Source organism: Ornithodoros turicata, chromosome 1, assembly GCF_037126465.1.
Source record: "Ornithodoros turicata isolate Travis chromosome 1, ASM3712646v1, whole genome shotgun sequence".
Taxonomy (NCBI): domain Eukaryota; kingdom Metazoa; phylum Arthropoda; class Arachnida; order Ixodida; family Argasidae; genus Ornithodoros; species Ornithodoros turicata.
In genome coordinates this window covers 92,775,545-92,803,015 of record NC_088201.1, presented here as the reverse complement: position 1 = coordinate 92,803,015, position 27,471 = coordinate 92,775,545, and the positions used below count along the sequence as shown (strand labels likewise).

General features: G+C 45.4%; 1 protein-coding gene across 1 annotated transcript in view; it reads left to right on the top strand.

Annotated features, from left to right (window-relative positions):
- LOC135378473 (neuropilin and tolloid-like protein 1) overlaps positions 1-27,471 on the top strand; it is a 758,425-nt gene that overhangs the window by 707,399 nt on the left and 23,555 nt on the right. The window contains exons 5-7 of the mRNA XM_064611530.1: positions 2,187-2,567; positions 12,564-12,689; positions 21,567-21,910. Of these exons, the coding sequence (XP_064467600.1) occupies positions 2,187-2,567; positions 12,564-12,689; positions 21,567-21,910 (851 nt within the window). The remainder of the gene's footprint in view (positions 1-2,186; positions 2,568-12,563; positions 12,690-21,566; positions 21,911-27,471) is intronic.

The window sequence follows — 27,471 nt, the reverse complement described above, 5'->3', positions numbered from 1 at the left end:
GCCGTCCATCAGGGGCCTGCATGCAAAATATTTTTGGTCTGCGGTATATTATAACTACGTAATCGAACTTACAAAGGACCGCGGACGGACGGCGCGATCCTCACGTGACGTGGGTAAGTCCCCGTACCTTTTCTTTCTTTATTTCTCCTCCCCCTTTCTTCTCTTTCCAAAATTATAAAATAAAATATCTGCAGTGGGAGGTGCATGGGGAGGTGCAGTGTCTAGCAACGACGAAGAATGGGGCTCCACCACCACCACCACTGGGGCTCTAATGGCCTTGAATGCGAAGGATAACAGCTACCGGTAGCAAACTGATCTCACACTGTCCATCTTTCATAAAATATTTTTAGGATTAATACTATATATACGTATTACTCCGCGTGAATCTACAGGGATACTAATAGTGGAAAGCAAAGTTCATTCTACATACATAAATTCGTAGATACCCGTTTCGGTAGCGTATACCCTGCTTTCTTAGGCACTTGGTGCTTGTGTGTTTTCCTTTCCTTTGTATTCCAGCCTCAGAACATCAATTTCCATCGTTCACAGTAGTCTTTTTTACACTTTTTTGGTGTTGCTTTTACACTCAAATGATGGGTGTTTTCTAATACACCCTTTAGTTTAGTGTATTCCTAATAAAACACTGTTATGATGGGTGTCTAAAAACAAAAATACCCATAAAAGGGGAGTATTCTATTGAAAACACCTTTTATGATGAAATTATTTGCGAGGAAATATTCCCTCGCAAATAGTGTAATAGAAGCTCCCGCGGCAGCATACCGAGACCACTGGCCGAGACATACAGTTCGACATCCTTCCTTCTATGGCAAGCAGCACCACGAACACGGCAGACCTCCAGCCGTGGTTCCATCGTAGAACCTAAAACGGAGTGCAATGCGTCCCGGACATGTCTCGTTAGCTTGGTAACACTGTGCGACCAACGTGAGTGCAGAGGCATGAAGAGACCTCGGCCACCCTCAGTAGCCTATATTGGCGTGTCGGATGGATCATATACTGAAATACAATTTGTTGGTGCAAGTTCGTTACATGTGCTGGGGCGGGAAACGTTTGTAACGGTGACGGGAATGCGTTTTTGGAATTAACACCCACGTTTGCAATGAGTTAAATATATAAGCTACATTTCTAACATCACTCCCTGTCAAATACTATGTTTTTAACCCAGGTTATTCTCTATAATGTGATTACTTGCTGAGCAGAGCTGTGAAACCAGCATAACTTTTCTTTCACGAAATAAAACACCATTTTAACACCATATTCCCAATTCAAGTGAGGTGCAAAACAGGTGTATTCGACGGTAAACACCTGTTTCAACACCCCACTTTACACCCTTAATGATCGACATTGGATAAAACGTGGTGTATGTCGATACTACACCTTTAGTAATACTCTTCATGCACCCTTTGCGGCGTAGAAAAGGGTGTTTTTATAAGAATACACCTTTTTTGAGCAAATAAAGGTGTAAAATGATTTACTGTGTTTCAACAGATACCGCTTGCGTCGCCCCGTCGTATGCGTGTGTGCGTGTGTGTGTGTGTGAGTGAGAAAACATGTAAGAGTGAAAGTGGATGAGTGAGAGAGCGGATGTGGTTTGTCCCTTCAAATGACGAACCCTGGGAAGTCGTTGTTGAAGTGTGTAAGCTTAGCCCACTTGGTAATGCCCTGGACTGGCAATCCAGAAGATGTGGGTTCGAGGCCTACAGCTGGCTAGGCTTTTCAATGACTTCCGCCTTTCATTCTATACCCTAATTTACCGACCCCTGCATCGCTGTTCGTCTACTCAAGGTCGATGATTTACTGCCGGCATTAAAACTTATTGGAATCCGCACGGTTTGAATCTGGCGCGCAGAAAGAAGTATGCGCGATGTCAGAGTGAGGAGATATGGGCGTGGCCATTGTAAGCGAATGTTGTTCTCTCTTGCTCCACAATGTTTTTGCGTTCCACTGCAGAGACCACATGAAGAGGAGGACTGAGGTACTGATGAGAAGATCGTGCGATTACTCCTCATCATTGATGCGCGCCCAGTGCTTTGGATATATGTGGATTTCGAGCGAATGGGGTCGAAGGGGAGTTGTTTGAAGTCAAAATGCTCCTGCCAGGCGTGGTTATTTCAGCAATGTCAGGGAGCCCTGTTTCGCTAATCCTGAATCTGTTTGTTTGCTTCTAGAATGCCGCTTTGACGTGGGAGGCGTCAACGGTACGATCGGTTCGATGGACATCAAGCCTTCCCACTACAACCACTCTACGCAACACCAGCTTCCTCTAGAGTGCACGTGGAATATCCGGGTGAAAAAGAACTGGCAGGTCTACATGACCTTCAACAAGTACAAGCTTACAGACCCGCACAACTGCCGCACAAACTTCATAGACATCATCGACGGGGAGCCGTTCCACGAGCAGCTGCAACACTTCTGTGGCACCATGGCGGAGCCGACACGCTCCAAGACGAGCGACGTCAAGGTCCGTTACTTCGCTCAGTATACTGCCCTCAAGGAGAGGGCCAACTTCTCCATTCTCTACACTGCCTTCCGGGAGATTTCAAGCGCCGGTGAGTGAATAGCAATCTTAGTGTCACTCCGGACAAAAATTATATTTATTTGACTTATTATCGATTTTGTGCTGAGTCAAAGAGTCAGCACACAACGGACAAATGCAGTCAGACAAGTCTACGCACTTCGAGGAGTTTCCCAAGTAGCCCACAAAATCCCATAGTTTCGGATTTTTGAAGAGTAGACTGCGTATGTCACAGCAGGTTCTAGCATCAGTGTCACAGCAACAGCGTACGCACCTTCCCGTTATTCTCGGGTCCCCGCCCCACGTTCGAAGACTACCAGATGCTCTGGTGAGGTGACGGGAAGCTATATATAGGGAACGAAATGCTGCCAGATGGATGGCGGATAGCACATATTGTGGCATCATATCTTTCGAAACAAGAAGTTAATTCGATAACGGTTCGGCGTCGAATGGGCAGAAAATATTTCGTTAGAATACAATGCATAACACGCACATTTCAATTGTATAAATTATGTAGCATTCCGATTACCGAAAATGTATTCGGAAATTAACTTAAAGGCATTAAGAAACCACCTCTAATCGTAAGTGTTCAGTGTGTTTATAATACTGTATTCCATATATTCGATACACAAAGCCATAAATGCGCCTGAGTGCGCAGCTTTTGTAATACAATACAGGTTTTTTTTTATTCGTTACAGAATTTTTATTAAAAAATAGCACAACAAAATAGATGCCGTTATAGCAGGTAGGTTATACGCCAGTAGAACATCCTGTGGGAGAGCTTTGCAACCACTGGATGACTAATTAGCTAAAATTCATTAATTCACTTATTAATTTGATGTTTTCTGGGAAATAAGAGAGAGCAGAATTGGAACAAGCCATTATCCAAATCCACGGTCCTTATTAAACACCCGGTGAAGCGAACATACTTTGAGTTAAAAAATGTCAAATTTCGCTATGCAAATGAGCCGAAACTAGAACCACGTCCTTTTCGAGCGCTCAAACGACGCGATCTTCACCTAATCTGTGCCTCAGAGCGGTCTCAGATTAGCGCCTACTCGATCCAATCAGCTCCATCGTTTCAAAGCACGTGCCCTTTCACCTGGATTGCCAGTCGCTCTTTCTGCTCTGGTGCAGTGCGTAGTTCCCGTTTCGGCTGATTTACATTGCGAAATATGGCAATTTGTACCTCGAAGTACATTCGCTTCTCAGAGTGGTTAATAAGGAGGACGGATTTGAATAATGACTGGCTCCAATTCTGATTAATAAGTTAATTAATGAAGTTGAGCTAATTAGTCATCTACCGGTTGCATACGCTGTCCTACAGGATGTCTGCACTGCCGTATAACCCACCTGCTAAAACTGCATGCATTTTGCCCTGCTAGTTTTTTTCTTTTTTTGTATATAGAAAAACTACGTAACGAACAAATAAACATACACCCTGTACATAAATATGCAGTTTTGAAGCCTCGATCGACAGTGTACGAGTCCAAACGCCATTTTCCTGTGAAGAAGCTGAAGATGATGATGATGATTGGATTTTTCTGGCGCAAAAGCAAAAAGGGTCATACAGTGCCAAGTCTGTGGTAGTGAATGTAAGAAATAATATAAGACAAATTGCATCTGAGAGTATGCCCCTTGAACATATACTCTACGAAGTTTCGTCGAAACCCCCTTTTTTTTTTGTTGAACAGAATTTTTGAACTTGACCACCCTCGCACTCATCCGGCGTTTCATCGCAAGACTGCTTCACGCAAGACACATCGATCGCCGCCGCTCCCGCCAAACACACACGGGAGCGATCCAACTCGATTTCTATCGTGGCCTCGGTGGCTCAGTTGGTAGCGTGTTCGCCTTCTGCTCCCGAGATCGCGGGTTCGAACCCGGCCGTGGACGCCAGCAACTTTGTGGCAGGGCACAAGTTGCTTAGACACGCCGTTTTCCGCGAGGGACGTTGAATACGTGGTGATGAGCTAGGCACAACGGGCTCGCAGTGCCTAGCTTTTTTTCTTTTTTTATTAGACAAAAACAGAAGAAAAGAGCGTATACCCTTGAACACTCACACAAAAAAAGAGGCAGGGGGAGACGATACTGTCTCAATACTTTGTCGGCCCCCTTTCGCAGCAATAACTGGGGCCATACGCACAGGAAGGGAAGCGTATAGCCGACGGACAAGGTCCACGTCTTCACGTAGCAAGGACCACTCTGCTTCTATAAATTCCCAGAGTGCGTCCTTGCTCCTTGTAGGCGTCCGTCTCTTGCTCATCCTATTCTTCAGGCTGCCCCAGACGTTTTCGATGATGTTTAAGCCCGGGCTCTGCGCAGGCCATGTCAGCTGCATTACGCTGAGGCGTAAAAAAAGAAAAAAAGCTAGGCACTGCAGCCCGTTGTCACCTCAATTCATCTTAGCGCCCTGTTATCTCTCCGATAGCGGAGGGACTTCCACTCGCGCTCGGTGCAGCAGACCGAAAACGAAGCCATTTTGGCGTTCGTTACACTCAAAAGCAAAGTTACCACTACTACCACGGTGGGTCGCCACAAGCGCACTCTTTCATCCCTCTGAACGCGTGGACTCGCCCGCTTCCGCTCGCCGCTAGGGTGTCTCTGCCCAGAGAAAATACGCCGCTCGCGGGTTCCTTAAACTTTTGGCACTGTACATGCCTTCTTGCGCTAGATACGATGTCATAGGGGACCTTTATCGAGCGCGTAACGTCCTTGATCTGCACATCCTCTAAATCTCCTTCTCCTCATAGAGACAACTGTAAGTGAATGATTGATGCTGACGTTACTCCATGACGTGGAGAGTCTCTAGCAAGTAGGACCGTGCCTTGTGTAACGGCGATGCGACGTAACACGTAGTGATTACGTCACTCCAGGAGGCAGGATCGCGCCTCTAAGGTCTCAGTGCACCGCTAAGGGTTGCTCGTTCATGACGCTTTTGTCAATTTAAAGGGGCGCTAAAATGCAAACACAACTTGTTCTCAAGTGAAAGTCTGTGTTTCCATTAGCGTAATGCACACAAAATTAGTTCACACAGCGCTACCGTTGAGAAGAAAAACGAAAATGAAATCAGAGTAGTTTTTGGCGGCAACGAATGTGATCCTAGGGAAGCAAGGATTGTTGGCGTCCAATCTGACAGCAGCAGAAGCTCGCGTTTGCCTCTCGTGCACGTGTGGATTTGGAAGGGGTCCGGTCGTAGCGTATGTCCGTGTGCGGCATGCGCAATGCTGCATCTTTCAATATCGATTTACTGAATTCTAGCCCATAACAGTAATCCCAAATGTTCTAGTGACGGCTATTAGCTTCGCGTCCTTCGGAGTGCGACCCCAACGTGCTTCGTAACTCGCGCTATGTTTTTCGCTGGAACTGCTCCATGGCGCGGCACGCGCAGCACGGACTAAAAGCACCCGATGTATACCCGATGCACCAGCTCAAGTGACGTTCACTGCGTAGTGCCGAGGTAAGAAAGAGTCCGGTGTAATTCTAGGTTCCTAACGGAATCGAAGTTGTCAATTACGACAACACGTGCGAACTTGACATAGCGTCTCACGTAATTTGAAGTGAACTTGAGGTGGCATTGTAGTGTCCCTTTAATTGTTGAGCGACAAGACACCTGCAACGGCGACTGGACTATCGCGCATGATAACTCGTGACAGTCTGTATAATGAACGAAGCAGGCTTTCGAGCAGTGTCAAGTCTCGCATCCTTGATCCATTAGTATTGTGAGAAAATACATCAAGTGTGTGGCTTAAAGGGACACTGCGCAAGGATTTGAAAAAAAATAGGTGAGCATCACACAGAACCCGAACCAGTTCCTCGATACCGAGTACAACAATCGCATTCGTTTTGCGCGAGTAATTCGTAAATGTTGACAATAGCAAACAAAACCGAAATAGGAAGAGCAGAAAACAGAGCTCCATGCTATACCGTGACGTCACCCAAGCATTGTCGTCTGCTTCGCAACCGGCATTCTCCATTGCAGGATGCCGGACATAGAAATCATAAGGCTAGAAGTAAAGCTAGAAGGCTAGAAGTCTAGCTAGAAGCTAGAAGTCTAGCTAGAAGCTAGAAGTCTAGCTAGAAGCTAGAAGACTAGAAGTAAAGCTGGGGGAGAGTGATGGGGCAAGTAGAGTACGGAGGCAAGACCCTCTCCCAATGTCCAAGCACAGGAGGTGCCATGATCGATATTCTGGATTCGGCCGCAGCCTTTCCATGTGCGAAGACTAGGTGCGATCGGCGCAATGGTGTCCAATCCAAGGCAAGTCACTCCGTGCGCCATGCCGTGTGCGAAGAGTGTTTGTTTTGTCCGCCATAACATTTGCGCTTGGATTCCCTAGGGAACGAGTATCGTACGGTTTAAACCTTGTGTTGCGACATGAAAGAACGGCTCACGCAACTCGTAGGAGACACCGTTCGTAACACTTTAGGACTACCGTATCGATCATGGCTGCTCGCATGTTGAGATGCCCCCTTCGCTGGCTTGGTTTTCTAGTTATTATAGGAGTTCTATGATGGATGCCGGATGAAGTCAGCAGTGTGTTGCCTTCTGTGCTCTCTCGCTTCACAGAAGCGAAGCGCTCGCTTCGTAACAAATTCGTTTGAATAAAATCTGCGCAGTTTTGGAACGAGATATTTCTAAACTCATGTTCCTGTCATCCCAAAGGTTACGGGTACACCACAACCTTTCTGGTGATTTTGTTGCGGAGTCCCACTTTATGGAGTGAACGAACAGCATAGTACGCATGTTTCTATATTGGGGCGTCATGGGATATTACCAGCCTTGTACGCTTGAGGAACCTCGTTAAGTCTATCCACAATATGCAGACGCCTCTGCCAACAAGACGAGGTATTATTAGATGCCAGATTAGTTGGCCTCTAATAATACGACCCGTTACCTGCTTTCACTGCCTGATCTCAACGCAGCAAGACCTCATTGTATGGTGCGTACGTTCCCTATACCCGTTATGATAAATTTCAATTGAATTTGGTGGGATACTGTCGTGTACCGATGAACATACAAATTTCATTGCACATCCTACTGGATTTTACATTAGCACATGATGCCCTCGAAACCTTCCTGACTTCACAAAATATGGAAGAATCCTTACTAGGGGGGGGGGGGGGGCGGTGACTTTGCTTAACTGGCCCATTACATTGTTATTTTCCACGTCATTACATTACATAACCGCGAGCCTCTTTGCCTCGCTTGCGGGGGTTATCGCCAGAAGATAAGGATATTACTCCATCACAAACTAGCAAAACCTGAGCTCGTTCACCCTTTCTCGAGCACCTATGTTCACCAACAACCAGAAGCATAACGTCCACACATGAAGTACTGGGCCATGAGAGGAGCTCTGTGGAATTACACACTATATACGACCAGACACCGAAAGAACCCGTCCCCTGTTCCCTGATAATGACCGTGCTTACATGAAAGTGATTCACACTAAACGAAACCCCCTTAATGTTAGCCTTCGAGTCGAGCGCATCTCTACTGCAGCAGTTCATAAAGCAGACACACACCCTCCACGAATAATGTCAAGGCCTTGGGCAACTGCACCATCCTTCCACATCACGCACACACACAAAAAAAACAAAAAACAAAAAAACAGCAGCGCATACAACACGGACAGAGAAAAAGACAAAGAAAATCGTAAAGAAAGGAAGAAGAATAGCATACTTTCTGCTCGGGAAAGAAATCATTTACTTTAATGGAAGACTTTTTCGAAACATCGTCGTCCGAGCTACTTTACATGAGAATCTATTATATATATATATATATATATATATATATATATGCGCTCCCAATTCTTTTATTTTTTTCCCTTCTCTCTCTCTGCTCTCTGCATTTTCCCACTTTCATCTGAACGACATGTAGTAGCATTGCGTGCACAGAGTTCATTTTACATGTACTCGCGTTGGCGTCATATCGAGCACTGCACGTAAATATCCCGCGTGTATATCAGCAGTGAGAGGCAGGAAAGATGCACACAAATTGCCACGCGTTTACACTGCCTTTACACCGACTCCAGCGAAATCGACCCGGATGATGACGTCACTAGGGAGTTTGCGCATCGTCTAGAATGACTCTGCAGTTATTTTTTCTCCTACATTCCGTCTTTCCTCTTCTTTTTTATTTTTTTCATACACCAGTCCCTTGCGCGCTCCCAGAATTCCGTCTCTTGCTCGTACGTCTTTTATTTTTTTTATCTATTTACATTTTTGGCTCATTTCGGTCATATTCCCGGAAGCATCCCGCGAGGACTATCTTTATTAGATAAATTTCTATCGTGCCTGCATGGCAGGGCGTATAGCACTTGGGTTTATGTGCACAAGGTTTTATACTGAAACGCACATTTTTCTACGGTACTGCGAGGGTCTGTTCAAAATAAAGCGATGCACATTTGCGTAATAGTAGAGCCATCTTGTCGTACTGCGGTAGTTACGTGAACAATGTGTTGCCTTTTTTTAAAGGTCGCGTTCGCTCAAGCGCTTTTTGCAAAGCATTTTGCTAGACGAATGTGCACTCCTGCAGCTGACGACAAGTGTTGGATTTTTCTTTTACGAAAGTCTAACTCGATGGATGAGAGCGTGACGATAATAGCGATTGTGCCGTCAGATACTGGTACAGGTTCTTGACTTTGTGCCCCATGGTGCACAGAGGTACATTTCAGTGTTTAGGATGACCGAACAAACAAAGCAAGAGAGCGTGTAGTGTTAGACTGATAATGAAGCGGAAGTATTTGGCCGTGCGCGAATTTTGCCTCAGAGTATCGGCACACATTGTACGATCAGGATGACTAAATTTGCAGCTGTTTCAGGTCATCACTACATAGCCTGAGATTTCTGCACTGCCTAGTCGCAGCCAATTGCACATCTATAATGCATGTAAACACGAATATAGTTAGATTTTCCGTTTAAAAAACACGACAAAAAGAAAAGACAAATGAATTGAAACAAGTAGACCCTCGTTTTTGTAGATCGGTCAGTGGCAGAAAGGTACGTTCCTGGCAACAATGAGTGGAGTAGGCAGCCACTTTGTGTGTGTGTGTGTATGTGCTTATTCATTGTCCTTATCACTGGCGCTCTGTTGCTTTCCTGTATTGTTGCCGCGTTCTGGATGGAATTTATTATTGGGATGAGATGGCTCCTGCAATGATTTCATCTGGCGTAGCTCCGTTGAGACATCCGAAGATTTCCTTTTGTAAGGGATTAGTACTGTACACGGGAATTGTTCTGCGTTTTCGGTTGGACTGGTACAGTCACTCTACGGCGAGTGTCCGGTTGATCTATTTCTATGTATGTTAGGAAAGTAACCTTACCAAAACGTTCAAGCATCCCAAGCAGCAAAATGTACTGAAAGTCGGGTGCAATAGGGGTGGACGGGTAGGTGGAAGGCCTTGAACAGACTCCTGAAACTAAGGAACATCGATAAGACACATACCGCCACCCCTATTGCACTCGACTTTCAGTACATTGTGCTGCTTGGGATGACGCATATTGCACATATATGCGTCACAGAATTCATCGTGAAGGCATTCGCACTCCGTGCTAGTTATCTTCTGTTTCACGGCAGGAGTACTATCCGATTAAAATTTTTTCTACTTTACAGAGTTTGAAAGCAACAGTTACGCGGCCTTGGTAAAAGAAGAAGAAGAAAAAAAGAAATGGTGCAATATAATGTGGCCAAAGCGAATGCTGGATAACAATGCAGGTTACCAAACGTTGGGATAGAAAGTCGAATCGATAGTCGCCGCGTGTTCGACAAGTCACGTCGGCCGTAACTACCAATTTCCCCTGCTTGTAAGCATGTTCGTCCGAAATTCGCCGACACGACACCCACGGAATAGCACCGACTTATTTGGTCTCGTTTCTGTCCTGCGCTAAAGACATCGAGCATTCTAACTCCTGATCACAGTTTGTCCCGCTTAAGGTCCTAAATTATCTTTCTCACTCTTTGTTCCGTAAAAGTTATATACGTTCATGTGTCGTCCAACGGATAATAGCGAAATCATTGGAGCAGTGTATTTTGGCCCGGTGAAGTACGAGAGAATTTATGGAGCAAAGTAAGTGCTGCTTGATGGTCCGCGTGGGTGCAGTACATATTGGGTTCGGTTTCGCACCTACTCGGTACGGTTACAGAAATATTCGCTTCATGTTTGTATTGGCTGGATACAGGGTGTTTTTTTATTCGTTACGCATATTTTATACAAAACGCTATGACAGCAGCAGAGATGGCTTTTTTTTTTTCAGTTGGGTCTTGCGGTCAGGCAGACATCCAGTCGACGAGAGTACTTAACTACTACCTGCATAATTATCTAAATTGATGAATTATCTTTTTAGTCAGGGTCTCTCGGGCAAAACTGAGGCGGCAGTGTGGGGAACAATTGTCGTTGAACGCCATTTTATTTATTTGTTCCCGTGTGTGTGTGTTCCTGAAACGAGCCCGTCCGTGAAAATGTCCGTATGGGCCGAAACCAACGCTGCGCGCATCAGGAGCTCAAGAAGTACATGACCTTCGCCATCGGCGGCTTATCTGGACCGCTAGTCGGTTGACATGACCGTCAGATGAAGCGTTTACTCGAAACAACGTTCACGAAACCAAGAGCGTGAAGTGAAAAGAGTCATTCTCAACTCGATGCATGTAAACAATGGTTCTTCACAGACCCTTGGTTACAAACATAGCAAAACTCTCCCCGTGAAAGGGCAAAATATGAAGCACAGCCCGTTTCCCGCTTGTTCTATCCACAAACAATACTTCACTGCGCCAAAAACTCAGTTATCGATGGAGCGTTATATTATATATGAATATAAATATAATAAATACATATACAATAAATAAATAAATACATATTATTTATCTGTATGGATGCGTAAGTCAATAACGGAATTCGTGATTTCAGTACATCAGTGGGACCTTAATAAAACGTAGCATTGGATTGCTACAAAATAGGCCGTCTCATGCATATGCAGTATATAAAGGTCAGTATCATCAAAGGACAGCGGCGTATAGGAGAGCTGGTGCATGGTTATCATCATTATTCGTAATGTTAGTTAAAGAATGTACAAAAGGAATTTAGCCTATTATGACAGGTGCATTCCTCGTGGTCTTTACTATTGATATTCTGTTATGCTTGAGCATCTTTGTATACAGACATTTAGCTGTGACCTGCTAAACTGTTAAATGGCGTCAACAGTTGTCTCGATCTCATACTCAAAGCTACTTTCTCGTGTCCCAATTATTGTTCTTGTAATCAGTTGCCTTGATTTTGACATTACTGGAAGTTTATCTTTCATCTGTAATTCGTATGCATATTCCTGCAGTTCTATGGTTGCCCGTAACGCTTGCACTAATATTTTCTCCAATCGTCAGGGATTGTCGCACACTATTTGTGGAACGTTGTTTTGAATGGTTCTGAGGTACGATTTATTGGTTTAGCCCGTTTATTTTCTTTATGTGTTGTGTGCTTTTCGTTACACGTAAATGATTTCAGTCTGCCTTTTCTCGTTGTAGAAGGTGCATTAGCTATTCAGGTTGGTGCCGTTAATAAGAACCTCGTGAAAATGAAAGCTTGGATTAAAAAAAAAACTTCTGTAGGTGCCATTGTTGTCACACTTTTCAATAGCTGTTGTGCTGAGTATGAGAGCTCACTACATGCACTCAAAGAAAGGAGGGTGTGGAGAGGTGGTAATTAATTTCTATAGTTACCACCTAGCTCAACATAACGTCTGATACAGGGTGTAAACCGTGGTAAGAGCAATTATCACGTATCCAAATTGCTACAAAAAGGAGTACGCCCCCTCGCTCACCGTATCAGAACCGGTAACCCTGTCACTCGTAGATAGCAGGTAGAACTTTGCAACCTTTTAGGCACAACATATGCGACAGCTAAGAGGTGTCGTCCTAAGAGGTGTAACTGCTGCACCCTTTTCTCTCAGAGTGTAGTGCGTTACATTTATGCTGTTTTGAAGTGCACGTTTAGAAAAGTGCGTTCTGAGAAAACTCAAGTGTGTGTTGTACCTTTGACAGAGAGTTGTGACCCAGACACGGAATTCAGTTGCGATGACGGCTGGTGCATAGATGCATCACTCAAGTGCAACAAAGAGTATAACTGCAAGTATCGCTACGATGAAGAAAGCAACCTCTGCAACCAAGGTAAATGAAAAAGAATATGTTCAAACTAGTGTCGCGAGGCTCTGCCGTAGCTGTTTTTAGTAACCAGACCTGTGATGTAATTAATTACAAGCAATGAAGGTACACTCTAAATCGTTTCACACCTTTAAAGGTGTAAAATAGGTGTATTAACAACGATCACACCCCTTTCACACCCTACAACTTTGTTTTGGAAGTTCCTGAGGGTGTAACAATGGTGTACTACACCCTCAGGTGAAATATATGGTGATAGTGTGTCGCCTGGGTGTAGAAAGGGAGTACGTTTGTTTTCGTTCACATGAACAAAGGTAAATATATACAACAACAGGGAGCAGGAAGTTACATTACAAAAGTGCGTGCCCTGGATTCACAACACGTCTACCATCTGGTAATGCATGCAGATTTAGAAGATCTGTTGAGATAGTGCTTAAATTTCTTAAAACACGTTGCTCCTCATTGCAAGACAGAACAAATACATGATAGTGCTCATCATACTCAACTGTAGTTAATGTTTGTATGAGAAAAATTGTATCAGAGTTAATAACATGTATGACTGCAATCTCAATGAACACGGGTAAGTCTTCCTCGGAAGATTCTTTGGCAAGCCAATAGCAAATGCGTTATCATTATCAACTGCACTTTTCACATAGACTATAGATTCTGCGTGAATATCACAATCATGAATGTAACTCTGAATTGCTTCTGGGGCATGTTGAAGTAGTATCTCCTTGGAACCATTAGTAGATGTGGCATTTCTCATGAAGGGCTGCAACCACACATACATTTCATAAAATTGGTGTCTTCTGGCTAATGTAAGGGTTATGTTCTTAAAATGTTGATTTTTTTCTAGCAACATTTAAAATGCTGGTGTTTCCCTTCGAAACGCGTACACATATACAGATAGGAAAGGACCAAACATCTTGATGAGTCGCGGATAATGAACAACGTAATGCATTTTACAGGGGTTAGATATCTGTGGGTACAACACTGCAAAGCCTTGAAGAAATATGCAGCGAATAAATGCAGCGTTCTAAGTAATGAACATGCATATGGGGGAGGTGCCTGCTCATGAGAACGTCTACAGTTTCACGAAAAGCTATATACAGCTGCCATGCTTCATTGCCATACATGATTGTCAGTATGTCGGCTGTGCATGTTTACACACATATTTAGTCACCTTGATGTGCATACATATATGGACCTCAATGTTATTATACGCAATATGCTGGTAACTGTGAAAACACAGTTACCAGCATATTGCCACAAACACAACAGTTTATTGGGCGTTACACCCTTTACACCCCAATTGCCATGAGGGTGTTAAAATACACCTTAAAAGGTGTGCGCCATGAACATTTTGATTTACACCCTTTAAGGTGTAAAACGATTTAGAGTGTACTGTAACTAAATAACTTTAGAGACGGGTAACTGTTGTAATATCCCCGTAACGCGTACTCAAGGCGTAGTTACTCTGTGCTGTGTTTCTACGGAGTCAGCTGAAGGTTTCTGTGCGCACTCCTTTGTCCTCACAAACGCTAGTGGTTTTCTACGGCATTCATGTTTCCCTTTTACTTGCTCGCTTAGCATGAATTTTATTATTTATTAAAAAGTAATCTACCCAATCAAAGCAAACTGCGCATGTGGCGACTCATATCATCTAGTCAACGACATAAACGTTTAACTCATGTTTTCATAAATTGAATTTTTGATGGTATGTAACACCTCAAGGTTCAGCAACGTATCTAGTCCCATGTAACTGCTATCTTAACACCAGTGTTACATGTACTTTCTCGAGAGCATAGTACTTAGGAGGATAGTAGGATGTACTTTCTCATCTGCGTTTCCTTCAGGAAATATGTTGTTTGCATATGCCGGAGCTGCGTTGTTCACATTTATGTCATATGGTTATTTATTTATTACAGAGTGGCCACTAACAGCTCAATGCCTAACGTGAGTGGTGCACTCTATACAGCACAAATAAGTACGAACACAGCTATTACACGAAAAAGTCGCAAAACCAGGCTATATAACAATGAACCTTATAGAGTACGTTTGTATTATCGCTGTGTAACAAACATATTATTATCGATAACTTATGCTGCCAACTCCTTAAAAATGACCTCCGACCTGACTATAGGTGAAAGCAGACACATTTGGAACACGAAGAACAATACTTTTCCACGTCCTTGTGTTGAAAGTTGCTCCTCAAACTCAAAGAGATATTGATTAATGCTAGTATAATCGCGTAGCCCTACAAGTTCTAAGTGCTGCAGTGCTGGACAGAAGTTTATGGAACACGCTCCCGTGCATTCCTTCCTCAGAGTGGCACGCTAGCAGCGAATGGGGCCATACGGACTTGCAGACACGTGCCTAGGTAACCCAGGCATCTGTTTGCAAGTCTACGGTAACATTCGCAGCCAGCGTGTCACTCTTAGGAAGGAATGCGCATGAGCGTATTCCGTAAACAAATGTCCAAAACTGCGTATGTAGACATACCGAGGAACGATCAGGACAGCCTATTCAGAATCTGAAACGGAAATATATATATATATATATTTCCTCATTTCCGATACTCATGGAACGATGCGACAGCACCAGAGGACATGTGTTTCGCCGTGTTTGCGGCTCGTCAGCTCAGGGTAGCTTCGCATCGTTCGGAATTGACAAACCAGGGGTCGCTCAGCGAGCGATATACACCTGGGAGGGTGACTGAGCACTCCTCAATGCCACAGTGCAAGCCAGTGAATTATAATGAGGGGAAAAAGCCATTACAGAAACAAGTAAATGACACTAGACGTGTTTGAAATTGAAAATAACAGATTAAAATGGCTTCTATGGCTGCACGCAGAGAAACAGATACTCAAGGAACGATGCGACAGCACCAGAGAACACGTGTATCGCCGTGTTTGCAGCTCGTCAGCCCTGCGTAGCTGCGCAGAGCTGACGAGCCGCAAACACGGCGAAACACGTGTCCTCTGGTGCTGTCGCATCGTTCCATGTATAAAGGCGGTTCCATAAGTTTCCGGCCCGAGGTAGAAAATGCGCGCGAATTTGAAAAGGCGATTAGGACGCGTGGCGCCATCTGTTGGAGGGCCGGAGCGCCACCCTCAACCCTCTCCATGCTTTTGTCGGTTGCAGAGCGGCATTTCAAACCGCCAGGGTGCACTCTTCAGTTAAAATGGAAAAAAATCGAGTACCGTGCTGTGATAAAATTCTTGACAAAAGAGGGACTTTCGCCTACAGAAATTAAAGCGCGACTGGACAACGTGTACAGGGAAGCCTTTCCGTCGCGCACAACGGTAAAAGACTGGGCTAAGCAGTTTCGACTGGGGCGAGAGTCCATTGAAGATGATCCACGCAATGGTCGTCCGGTGGAAGTGGTGACACAAGAAAAATTGTCTCTTGTCGAGGAGGAAGTGCTGAGCGACAGGCGTCTGAAGGTGAAGGAAATCTCAGAAAGGCTGGAGCTTTCCAAAACAACCGTTTTTCGCATCATCGCCGAGGGCCTTCACATGAAAAATGTCAGTGCGAGATGGGTGCCACGACTTCTCTCGTCAGTTCACAAGCAACAGCGCGTCGTCTGTGCCAAAGAGTTTTTGGAGCTCTGTCAAGAGAACGAAGAAGAAATATTGAAGTGAATTGTCTCAGGGGATGAGACTATGGTGCTCTACTATGATCCCCTTTCGGAAAAGGAGTCGATGGAATGGGGCAAACCAGGAGAAGCACCACCAAGAAAAGCCAAGGTCACACAATCCACACAGAAGATCATGGCAACAATATTTTGGGATTGTCACGGGATCCTCCTCATCGACATCAAAGAGAGGAACACCACAGTGAATGCGTCTTATTATGCTTCACTCTTGCACCGACTCCGAGACGCCATCAAGGCAAAGAGGCGCGGCAGGTTGAGTCGAGGTGTCCGGTTGCTCCAGGACAATGCCCCTGTCCACACGGCTTCTGTTGCAAAGGCTGCGCTGAAGGAGTGCGGCTTCGAAGAAATCCACCACCCACCCTACAGTCCAGACTTGGCACCGAGTGACTACTTCCTGTTCTGAAACTTGAAGAGGGATCTCAGAGGACGGAGATTTCAAAACGATAGTGAAGTGCAAGAGGCAGTTTTCCAGCATTTTGCGGACAAAACTTCGGACTATTTTTTCAAGGGTATAAGAATGCTGGTTGAAAAGTGTCAAAAGTGCATCGAAGTTAAGGGTGACTATGTCGAAAAGTGATACACTTGTTTCGTGTCTATGACTATTAAAAGTTGGTCGGGCCGGAAACTTATGGAACCACCCTCTTATATATATATATATATATATCGTGATCAGACCTACGCCTCCGTAGGGTGCTAAGTTCAACCTTTTGCAGCAACCAGCTATAATCAAAACAACTTCCGTCGTAGAACTTGTCGTACATAATACGAAAGAAACATCTTTCTACACTCTCAATCTTATTTGAGAGTACCTTGTTGGTCGATATTACTACGTGGATTGTCAACTTCTGCTATGGAAAACGGTGCCTTCGATTATTTTATGGAAACGTTTGTAATTTGTGGCCAGTCTAAACGCACACACCTTGAACTACCTAAAGAGTAAGCTAATTACATATGACGATGAACTGTAACTGCGAATTACATTTTAGTTTTGGTATTTTTTCTGTAGCTTCAATAATTCCCCTGAAGTCGGCTCAGGACGCATACCAAGCCCCCTGTTCCCCACTCCTTCCTACTGTCCACTCTCCATCTGCCCACCTCTGTACGCCGCTCACAGCCACGGTTGCTTCGAGGCGCTACACGTAACAAAAAAAGAGTGATGTAACTGTAACTTAATGACATTTTTAGTAACTTACACAACTCTGTTAGTAACTAGTAGGAGGCACGTCGATTCTTTGGTCATGTGCCGTCTCGGGTGCTACTGGAAGGCGGAGCTTCTTAGGAAAGATGTTCACGAAAATCAGAAGGCGTACAGTTCCGTACAGATCCCCGTGAGTCCCTGAGGGTCCGTGTGTTTAGTGATTAATGCACTGATCGTGCTTGAGAGAGAGAAAAAAAAAGCTTATATACGAGGGAGTGAAACGACAGCAACAACAACTTTATTTCAGGATGATGGGTGGGGAGTTTCATCGCCGGGGGCGACACTCTACCCCATTGCTGGAGGTGGAGCGGGGAATGAAGTAATGGGTCCCGTTACAAGATAGTAAGAGTAGGTAACAAGATAGTAGATAGTAACAAGAAGAGTAATAAACGTACGTAGAAAGAAAATGTAAATGCAGCTTCGTCTTGATGACATTTACGTGGGGTTCACGATTTGAAGCGTTGTCCGATTGCTATATCCCGAACTCTGCTTGCTCATATTTTCGCTCTTGTAAGGCTTGGATTGTCTAGTTTAAGAGATGTCGCGGGGTTGAACAAGAGCAACCTGTCCAGTATTTCGCAGTACAAGTATACGTCGCCTTGGACGCAAAGAGGAAGTGAAAGCAATAATTTGGGAATAATGTTTTGCAGGTTGGACAGTCGGAAACGCTGATGGGAGGAAGTCACCTTGCCCCCCTCCTCATTTTCCAACCTCGCGTCCCCTTACCAACCGACAAGGAGTATCCCATCTAACCGGAAGCGCTCTATCTGTAGGCTTCTAGCGCCAAGTGTACTAAGTGTAGGAAGTGTAGCAAGGCAAAGCTCCAACTGGATGAGTGCCGTATCTTAATGGAGAGGCGTAATTTCATGTGTCAACAGAAGTCGCAATTACATCCCGCAGTAAGAACTTACTTAGCCGTATCTCTCGCATAGTGACTACTAGAGGCGTGAATTTATTTCATAAAGGAATTCATGATTTGCCGTTTCAAACTTTTAAACCAAGAGATATCCTAAGGAACTATAAGGGAACAGGAGGAGCCATTTCCAATCCATATACGGCTCGCGTCAAAGTAAACCTGAACACCGCACCAGCCTGCGAAGCTGGAAGAGAGCCTCCCTGACAACGCCTAGCAGACAGCAACGCCTTTACAACGAGATCACCACCCCTCTGACTGTAAATAGGTGACCAAAATATCCTCCGGCATTATTTCTACTCAGCGCCAACAGGGTCCGCACGCCGGAATGGCGTTCAAGTGAACTTTGATGCGGAGCTGTACCAAGTTTCGTTGGCCAGCATCAAGCAGGGGACAAGAAATGACAGTCAGCATTGTTCGGTTCTGTGGTGCGAACGCTACGCTACCTGGCGAGGGGGGCAAAAGCACGTGCTTGAAATCAGAACAGCAGGATGGCCTAGAGCGGGATGCATATCTTGCATATTTGGGATGAATACGTCCATAAATGCGAGCAGTTTTCGCTCCGGTAGTTTCGCTCTCCGCCTGTGTAGTTCAAATGTACTCCAGGATATCGCAGATGTGTATGTTGCTCAGCAAGTGGCGTCATTCCAGTACGTGTACAGCACTGGACAAAAGTTTTGCGGAACACACTACGGCGCATTGCTTCTTCAGAGTGACACGCAACCGGCGAATAGTAGCATGCGGACATGCAAACAGGTGACTGGGTTACGTAGGCACAAGTCTGTAAGACCGTACGCTCCCATTTGATGCTAGCTTGTCGATGTGAGGAAGGAATGCGCCGGAATGTGTTCCGTAAGCTTTTGTCGAGCATTGTACAAGCAATGTGTGCAGACATTACAACGAGAACAGGCTACCAAATGACTGGCACAAAGTAACAAAGCAGGCCTTCGTGCATACATATTATAGGGATAGCTCGCTCTCCAACACTGTTAAAAGTGAACATCACCATATAGCACGCTCCTAGCAACCACCATACCGAATGATATCATTCTGTGTCATGATTCGTTCAAATCAGGGGAGGAGCCTATCTGGGACAAGCGCAATGTGTCCCAGGTAGGCGCCTCCTCACATTTTCAGCAAATAAGGACACAGAATGATATCGTTCGGAATGACGGTTGGCTTGGAGCGTGCTATGTGGTGAAGTTCTCTTTTAACAGTGAAGCATCGAATCATTGATTGCTGTTGCAGACGGTAGTGTATTTCGAACTTTATCAGGTCCGTACATTAGTTCCCGCAGCTCGAGCCGTATGATTTCTTTTAATGAAATCAATGAGATGAAGGCAAGTGGGCTTCCCCGCGGATCAGGACGCGCGCGTGAGAAAAATGTGACGTCAAGAGTGCGATCCGTTTGCCGCTCTTTTCGCGGATTGAGCCCCGCCCCCTCCTATCCCCAGCCTCTCGTCAATCCTAAAAGAACGTCACGAAACACCACGCGAGCCGACCGCCCCCTCCCGAAATATCCTCCTCCCCCAGCGCTCGGCCGTGCTACCGGTGCCCATAGGAAACTACTGAAGACTCGGAAAATACGTCGATTTCAAATGAAACGTATTGACGGAAAATTGTTCATCGTCTATGGTAGACGTCCAGCACGTTTTTTTTTTTTTAAATTTCGTTGGGGAGCAAACTGTCCCTCTAAACCTTTCCAGTATCTTCAGCCTTCATCAGCAACAACTTTCATCCCTGCTCAACAGCAAAGTGTTACGCCGTCTGTGCATTTAAGTCGAGCCTATACCTTCGAGTACCTTAGGATGTCTGCGCAACGTTACAAATTTCCCTACAATCCCTAAACGCCGCTCGATGTATGACCCTTCCTATCTGGCGCAAGGAAGAATCCCGCTTACTCCAGATCCACCTAGGAGTGTGTTGTAACACAAAAGGAGACAAAATCCATAGAGAAGCAATTGAAGGGCTCTGATAACGCGGAATTCATCCAACGCCTTTCTTCGCCTCATTAGCGAGCTGTCCTCTGAGATTCATCCCTGCACTCATTAAAGAAAACGATGAAAATAAATATTGGAAGTAGCGGAGGGGCGCCCTCGTGCTCTTTGTCTTTCCCCGCCTTTATTTGCCGGTCTCTTATCAGCAAAGACGCGGAATGGATATTCGATCTGCAGCAAGAACTCCTATGACGATGATCTCAGGCGGTGGATGTAGTCGCCTGGAGTAGGAAGGTTCCTATACTATACGCTCATAGCATAGGACAGCTTCAAAGGTGGCTGTTAACCAACAACTCAGTTATACTACGCGGTACGCACCCTTCACTTTAAAGGGACAGTGTAGGCCCCATCCATAAATGCTTCTGTTTGGGCTGCAATGCATTGTACAAAAAGTAATGTGCGCACTTGCACAACAACGACGGCGGTAGCTGACCTGTAACGCGACATTGACCAGCACCGCCTCTAGAAACTCCTCCCCACCTTCACAGTGCCGGCAAGTGAATGACGCCCCGTGACATGGAGAGTCTGTCGCTGACAGCGTCACGCCACATCCGTAGTAGACGAATTTTCAGTGTAAAATGAGATCCTGCGGCTGCTCGCTACGGTGATGTTTAACCACACGAACATGATTACGTCACGTCACGAGATCGACCCAGGCTTTGAATGTTACCTCGCTCCTGGCTACTTTTTCAGGACGCTTCCGTAAATAAATTATGCAATGGGAAGGCACGGTACATCAAGAATGCTCTGCATGGTAGGTCCTGCATGGAGTGCTTGATTAAGAAAGCAGAGTTTCTATAACATGAACATGTCCTTTCCTCCTCGTCTTTCCACCTCTAGAACCTAAACGACTGAGTGCCTTAGGTGAGAAAAAGTTGAGAACTGCGGCAAACCGAGTCCGAAAATTATTTCGGGCCACATAATCCCGTAAGTTCATGATGTCGACATGCGTGTGAAACCTGAGGTAGTTTCCTGCAGGCGGGAGACTTATAATGTGTGGATCAATGTGTCACTTAAAATATGAGGCCCAGGTGTTCTTGCCCCGCGGAATCTTCAAACACTTTCTTTCTTTCTCTTTTCTTTTTTCTTCAATTCGCTCTACAACAGAACACTTTTGCAGGCTCCAACGTGGGCATGGTGCTCTCTACGAAGCATATGATCATCATCCTGGTGGTGTTCTCGGCACTGGTGGTGGGCATGTGCGCCTCTATCACAGTTACGTGTTACAATAAGATCCAGCAGCGTCGTCAGCGCGAACGGGAGTACAAGATGCGTCGCTCGAAGGAAGCATCCGTGGAAGGAGGGCTCGACCTCCGCACTCCGTCCACGGGAAACCTGGAGACTGCCTTAGCCATCCAGGCCGCAGAGATCGGTGCTCGACGCGCGGCAGCCGCTGCTTGCGCTACGCCCACTGCCACAAGAACCACAGCCGAAGACGACGACAACGGCTGCTACGTGCCCGAGGTACGTGATAAACATTCTAGTGGGGAACATGGATTTGGCCGCTAAACTACGCAGTGGAACGGACCACTTGTTGCCGTGCATATGTGCCACGCAAATTTCTTAGGATCTTTACACCGCGTAACCGTTCGTGCCTTAGGAATACATCAAGTCATGTCGAAGTGCGATCTCACTGCATGATGACGTTCTGTCTGTCTCAGTTGCCACTCAGACCAATTTGGTTAAGATTATTAGGTTGGCGACAGCATACCGAGCCTAGCCACGCCTGCCAACATGTACCAAGCACAGTACGTAATTTGCAGATGCAGTATCGCCAGAAAAAGGAATGCTTGTGCCGCCTTTGAAAGCTCTAGAAAGTGGCGTTGGCTGTAGGCAACATCATCGGATAAACGTCTAATCATGACAAATCGTGCCTGATACTAGAGATAGTAAGTGAGGGTGACGCGGTTATCACAACATCACTATAACTCAATTACTATACACAGTATGTGCAACGATTTACCCACCGCTTACTCATTGATTAATTAACTAACAAGAGCAAGAGGCAAAGTCCTTCAGAAGTGTCAGTTATTTACATAATTTTGTCGAACTTGAATTACTGACTGTCATTTGCGGTTGTGGGACTTCTGACCAGTGTTGCTACATGCTGACATAAAGAAGTGTGAATATGTTTTGCTTAAATATGTGAAAATTTCAGATGAAGTCTGGGGGAGACAGCAATAACAATCCCGCTGTAAATTTACATTTGGAACAAGTCAAAAGTGAACAGGAACGTGCAGGCTCTCTCAGCACTCGTGGAATAATTATGGCTATTAATTCACAACTATGGTACAAACACGACGCATGCACTGCCTCAGAATCGCCAATCCTAAACTGAATCAAACCTAGGGTTTTCGGTATACTTCGAAAAATTAAAAAAGACAAAATCACCCGACAAATGCGTTGATGCAATGCATATTAACAAGGAAATACGAATATATGTCCCAAAGTTGAGAACTGTATTCCAAGTCCATCACTGAAAACTGTCGGGGGAGATTTCTTTTGTTGCCTAGGGGTACCGATAAAAGAATTCCCAATTATATTTCCCTATCGCGAGAATATGATTCAGCCTTTCCTTCAGATTTTTTTTTTTTTTTTTGTGGGGGATGGGGCTTGTTTGATTGTTTCTGTTTTGAGTAAAGGATGACCTCGGTGGTTCACCCATCGCTAGGATTGGCTGCTGAGCGCAGGTCAATGTCCTTTTTGTCATCCATTCTAGCTATGACCTTTCCTCCCTACTTCGCAGGATTCACCGTATCGACGGCTGCTGCCCCCTTTTGGACCATATTCAAAGGTTTAGTAATGGTCACAAGACTACGAGTTCGCTTTTTGAGATTGGTCGTAACCAGAAAGGTGCTCAAGACTGTAATATAGCAATTCCTGTAGTGTTTCTGTAATACAGCATAAGAACCCGTATTCGGGCATTTATTTTGAGCTCTATTTTCGAAAAAGTCGATATTCCAATGAAACTCCCCATTGTTCATCTTAAAAATAAAGTTGTTATTGTTGTCGATATTTGAAAACAGAGTAGATGTCGATAAACACTCCCGAATTTTGAGAAAATAAATACCGTAAGCTCTAAACACTAATAACGTGACCATGATAGAAGCATTGACGTCAGCTACAAGATGTTAAATATTTCGAAGAGATGTCGCCATCATCATCATCTCTGTGATTGTGCACGGGTACGCGATATCACATTCAAATTCTTTCTTTCTTCATCACGGTCTGCTGAGAGAAACCATTTGCTGTGCTTTGGCTATCTCTGCATCGAAGTTTCTATATGGTGCCGGGACCAGGTTGCCAAAGCTGTCCACAACGACTCCAACACACTCACTGACAAGGTTGAAGATAAGGGGCTAGAATACTCTGGCCGCAGGGAAGAACCACTGCTTCCATGGAACGACTCAAAAGGGAAAGAAGACAATGTCGCACAGCGGCAACCAAAACACGGAATGAAGCTGAACCGCGAGATGTGGCAGTCGCAGCCAGCTCAAGAGCGTCTTGTCAGTCTTAATCGGCAGCTACAAGACATACAAGGACGTCTACGAGAAATTGACAATAAGATAAAGCCACTACTTGCCGATGAGGACTTTAACACGGAGGTAGAAACCGTGATACAGTATGATTCGGAATTAACGTCTGATATAGCGCGCCTTGAATACAGAATCACCAACTACCAGCCATTAAGTGCAGACCTTGCAACAACAGAAATGTATTAATCACACCTCCCCCAGTGTAGGACCGCCAACCGCGGATGAAGCTGAGGAAGCTAGCGCTATACTCAAGTTTGGCACCTCGTTGGACATATGGCTTCTGTTTTGGCCCGCGTATCGGGTAGCGGTGCACGAGAACAGCTCATCGACCACGATGGAAAAATCCTGCTACCTTTGATCGCTGCTGTTAGGAAGCGCTGCAGCAGTAGTTTACGGACGCCACCTTCAAGAGGAATGCTACAATGATGTTCTTCAGATGCTTCAAAGTGGGTTTGGCTCAAAGGAAAGGATGGTACAGCATTATGTTAGCACATTAACCAACATGCTATTAGTGAAGGCATGTGATGATTAAGGAGGCTTGAAGCGCACGAATAACAAAATTCAGACGAGCATCAGAACACTCAATGCAATTGGACCAGCAGTGGACTCCTACTGTGTCTTTTTGTGCCCTATAATATTACGGAAGTTACAAACGGAACTGGTCGCCAACTGTTGATAACAAGTTCAGAAAACACGTGACTGGTTACGACGATGCTTGTTTCCCGAATGAACAGCGCTCGCGACGGATGGTAGTCAAGATGTGATGTGCGAGACGTGCGCTCAATTGTGCAGTACTGATGATGATCATGATGTGCCCGTTGCATTAGCAACAGACTGCGGACCGGCAACGTCATGCTGTTGTACCTCAAGTGGGTAGAGTGACTTGTTAGCTCGTCTAGTGACATGCCCAGTAGACGTTCGCACAGTATATGCCCGTATCGTCCTATCTTATTCCTTGTGTCTGGATTGAATGCGGACCAGAGGTCAGAACACCCTTTGCTTTCTTTCTTGTGAGATCACGACGTCGCCTGGCGATATCGTTTTTCCCCTGCCTTCTTTGCACTAGTTGGATGAGCGGAGCTTCATCAGATAATGCCTGTGCCACCTTCGTCATGCTTCCTGGAGCGATGGTGCGCGTTTCTGCCATGTGCGATGGATAGGTTCCGTGTCTTCTGCTGTCATATCTGGAGGGAGATGGTAAGTGATCTCCCTGGGATGAACCTCGCTTGTGTTAGCGGAAGAATCTCATGCGGGTCATCGTGCACGTAAGAAAACGGTCGAGTGGTTAATGACAGCTTCCACCTCTGCTACGATTGACACCGGGTCTTCGGACGTCCATGATTTTCTTCCGAAGGTTTTCCTCAATGCCTCTTTCACATACCTTAGTGGTCTTTCACAAAACCCTCATGGTGCATTTGTAGGAATTAACTTCCAGCTGACGCTGTTGGCCCCAAGCCAGTCCAGAACTTCTTTGTCACGAATACGTCGCCATAATGCAGCAAGCTCTTTGTTAGATCATGAAGGTTGGAGCATTGTCGCTGTATATCACGCTAGATATGCCTCGTAGAACGAAGAATCTTCGTAGTACGTGGACGAAGCTTGCTACAGACATGTCGCGTGAAACTACTAGGTGGACAGCCCTTACGACAGCACAAGTAATCATGGCGATGTCCACTTTCACGCTGCATTCGTGATTGTGTGTGTCTGTAACGTAAAGCGGTCCTTTAAAGTCCACTCCTACAACAGCAAATGGATTGTAATGGGTGTTACATGGGTGTGGCAGAAGACGACGAAAGTGTTGGTGTTGTTAAACGACGAAGACAATAAAACCATTCACGAGCTGATCTTACATGGTGTCAGAAGCTCGGACACCGAGGCGGACGTTCCATTCTAAAAAGTGGACAATGGAAGTGGCGAAGCTACCCAGCTACCGCCTTCCCTTACTAATTCGGTCATGATGACAAGTCTCCTGCCGCCTCCACGTCCTCTGGACACGACAAGCGATGCCTGGCAAGCGTGGAAGAAGTGGAGGACAGAATTCGAACTTTTCGCCATAGCGACACACCTTTCACAGCAACCAGACAGCGTTCAAGCTGCTACATTCCTCATATGCATCGGCGAGGCAGGTCGGAATATTTTTGGTACGTTCACGTTTGAAGACGAATCCCAGAGGAATAAGATGTACTGAAGACGAAGTTTGAGACCTACTTCAAGCCTACTACCAACCTCACGTATCACGAATACGTATTTGCGAAGCCGGACCAGAGACCAAGTGAGCGGTTTGATGATTGGCTTACATATTTAAAAGTTTTGGTCCGCAACTGCGAGTATGGAGAGCTTGAAGAACGTATGTTGAAGAGCAGACTAATACTTGGAACCCGAGACAAACAACTACAGCAAAAGCTGATCAGCGATAATCCGCCGTTCATCAAACTTCTCGAAATGTGTCGAACCCAGGAACGTTCTCAAGAACAGTTTAGAGAAATAAGCAATGATGACGGGAGGTCAGACTTCGCGGGCCCCGTAAATGTCCTGCAGAAGAAAAAGGCGCCGTGTAAGAAGTGCAGGTACCCAGAGCACACTGCGGATCGGTGTCCTGCAGAAGACAAGCAGTGCAACAACTGTGGACTAATGAACCACTTCGCCAGAGTTTGCATCAATCCACAGACTCACAGAGCTTACAGAAGAAGGCCAGAACGCAAAGGCTTACGGGAATCCAATGTCTAAGCCCAATACTGACAACAAGAAAGTCAGACAGCTAGAATGTGCTGCGATCAGCGAAAGCGACAGTGATGTGGATTATTTCCTGAATCACTTGTCCGTACAGGGAGTACACAAGGAAGATCGCTGGACAGTATCACTGCGAATTGAGCAGGACGATGTGATATGCAAGATGGACACTGGAGCGAACTGTTCAGTTATCTCGCTTTGTCTCGTCAGGATGCTCACTCCGAGAAAAATTACCAAATGCGCTAAGGCGTTAACAACCTTTTTCGGACACGCCGAGAAAGCAATTGGTAAAATTGCTCTAGAAATAACAAGTTTGACCTCATCGATGCTCGAAGAGTTTTACATAGTACGAGAAGAAGTGCCCACTACGCTTAGCGGATTCATGTGCGAGAAGTTGGGATTGCTCAGAAAGATAGAAATCGTACAAGCCTTACGAGAACCCGATATCGGGTACGACCCAGCAGAGCCGTATCAAGATGTGTTTCATGGGTTGGGAAAAATCAAAAATGTGGTCTACAGCATGAAACTGAAGCCTGCAGCACAGGGCATAGTACGCTCAGCGAGAAAGGTCCCTGTGGCTTTAAAGAAGAAAGTGCAAGACGAACTTATTAAAATGGAAAGGGACGGTGTCATTACCAAAGTAGAAGGCCCTACAGAATGGTCGAGCTACATTGTAGTAGTCGTGAAACCAAACGAAGTAAGAATATGCATTGACCCAGTTGACCTGAACAAGGTGTTGCTCAGGGAGCACTACCCTAT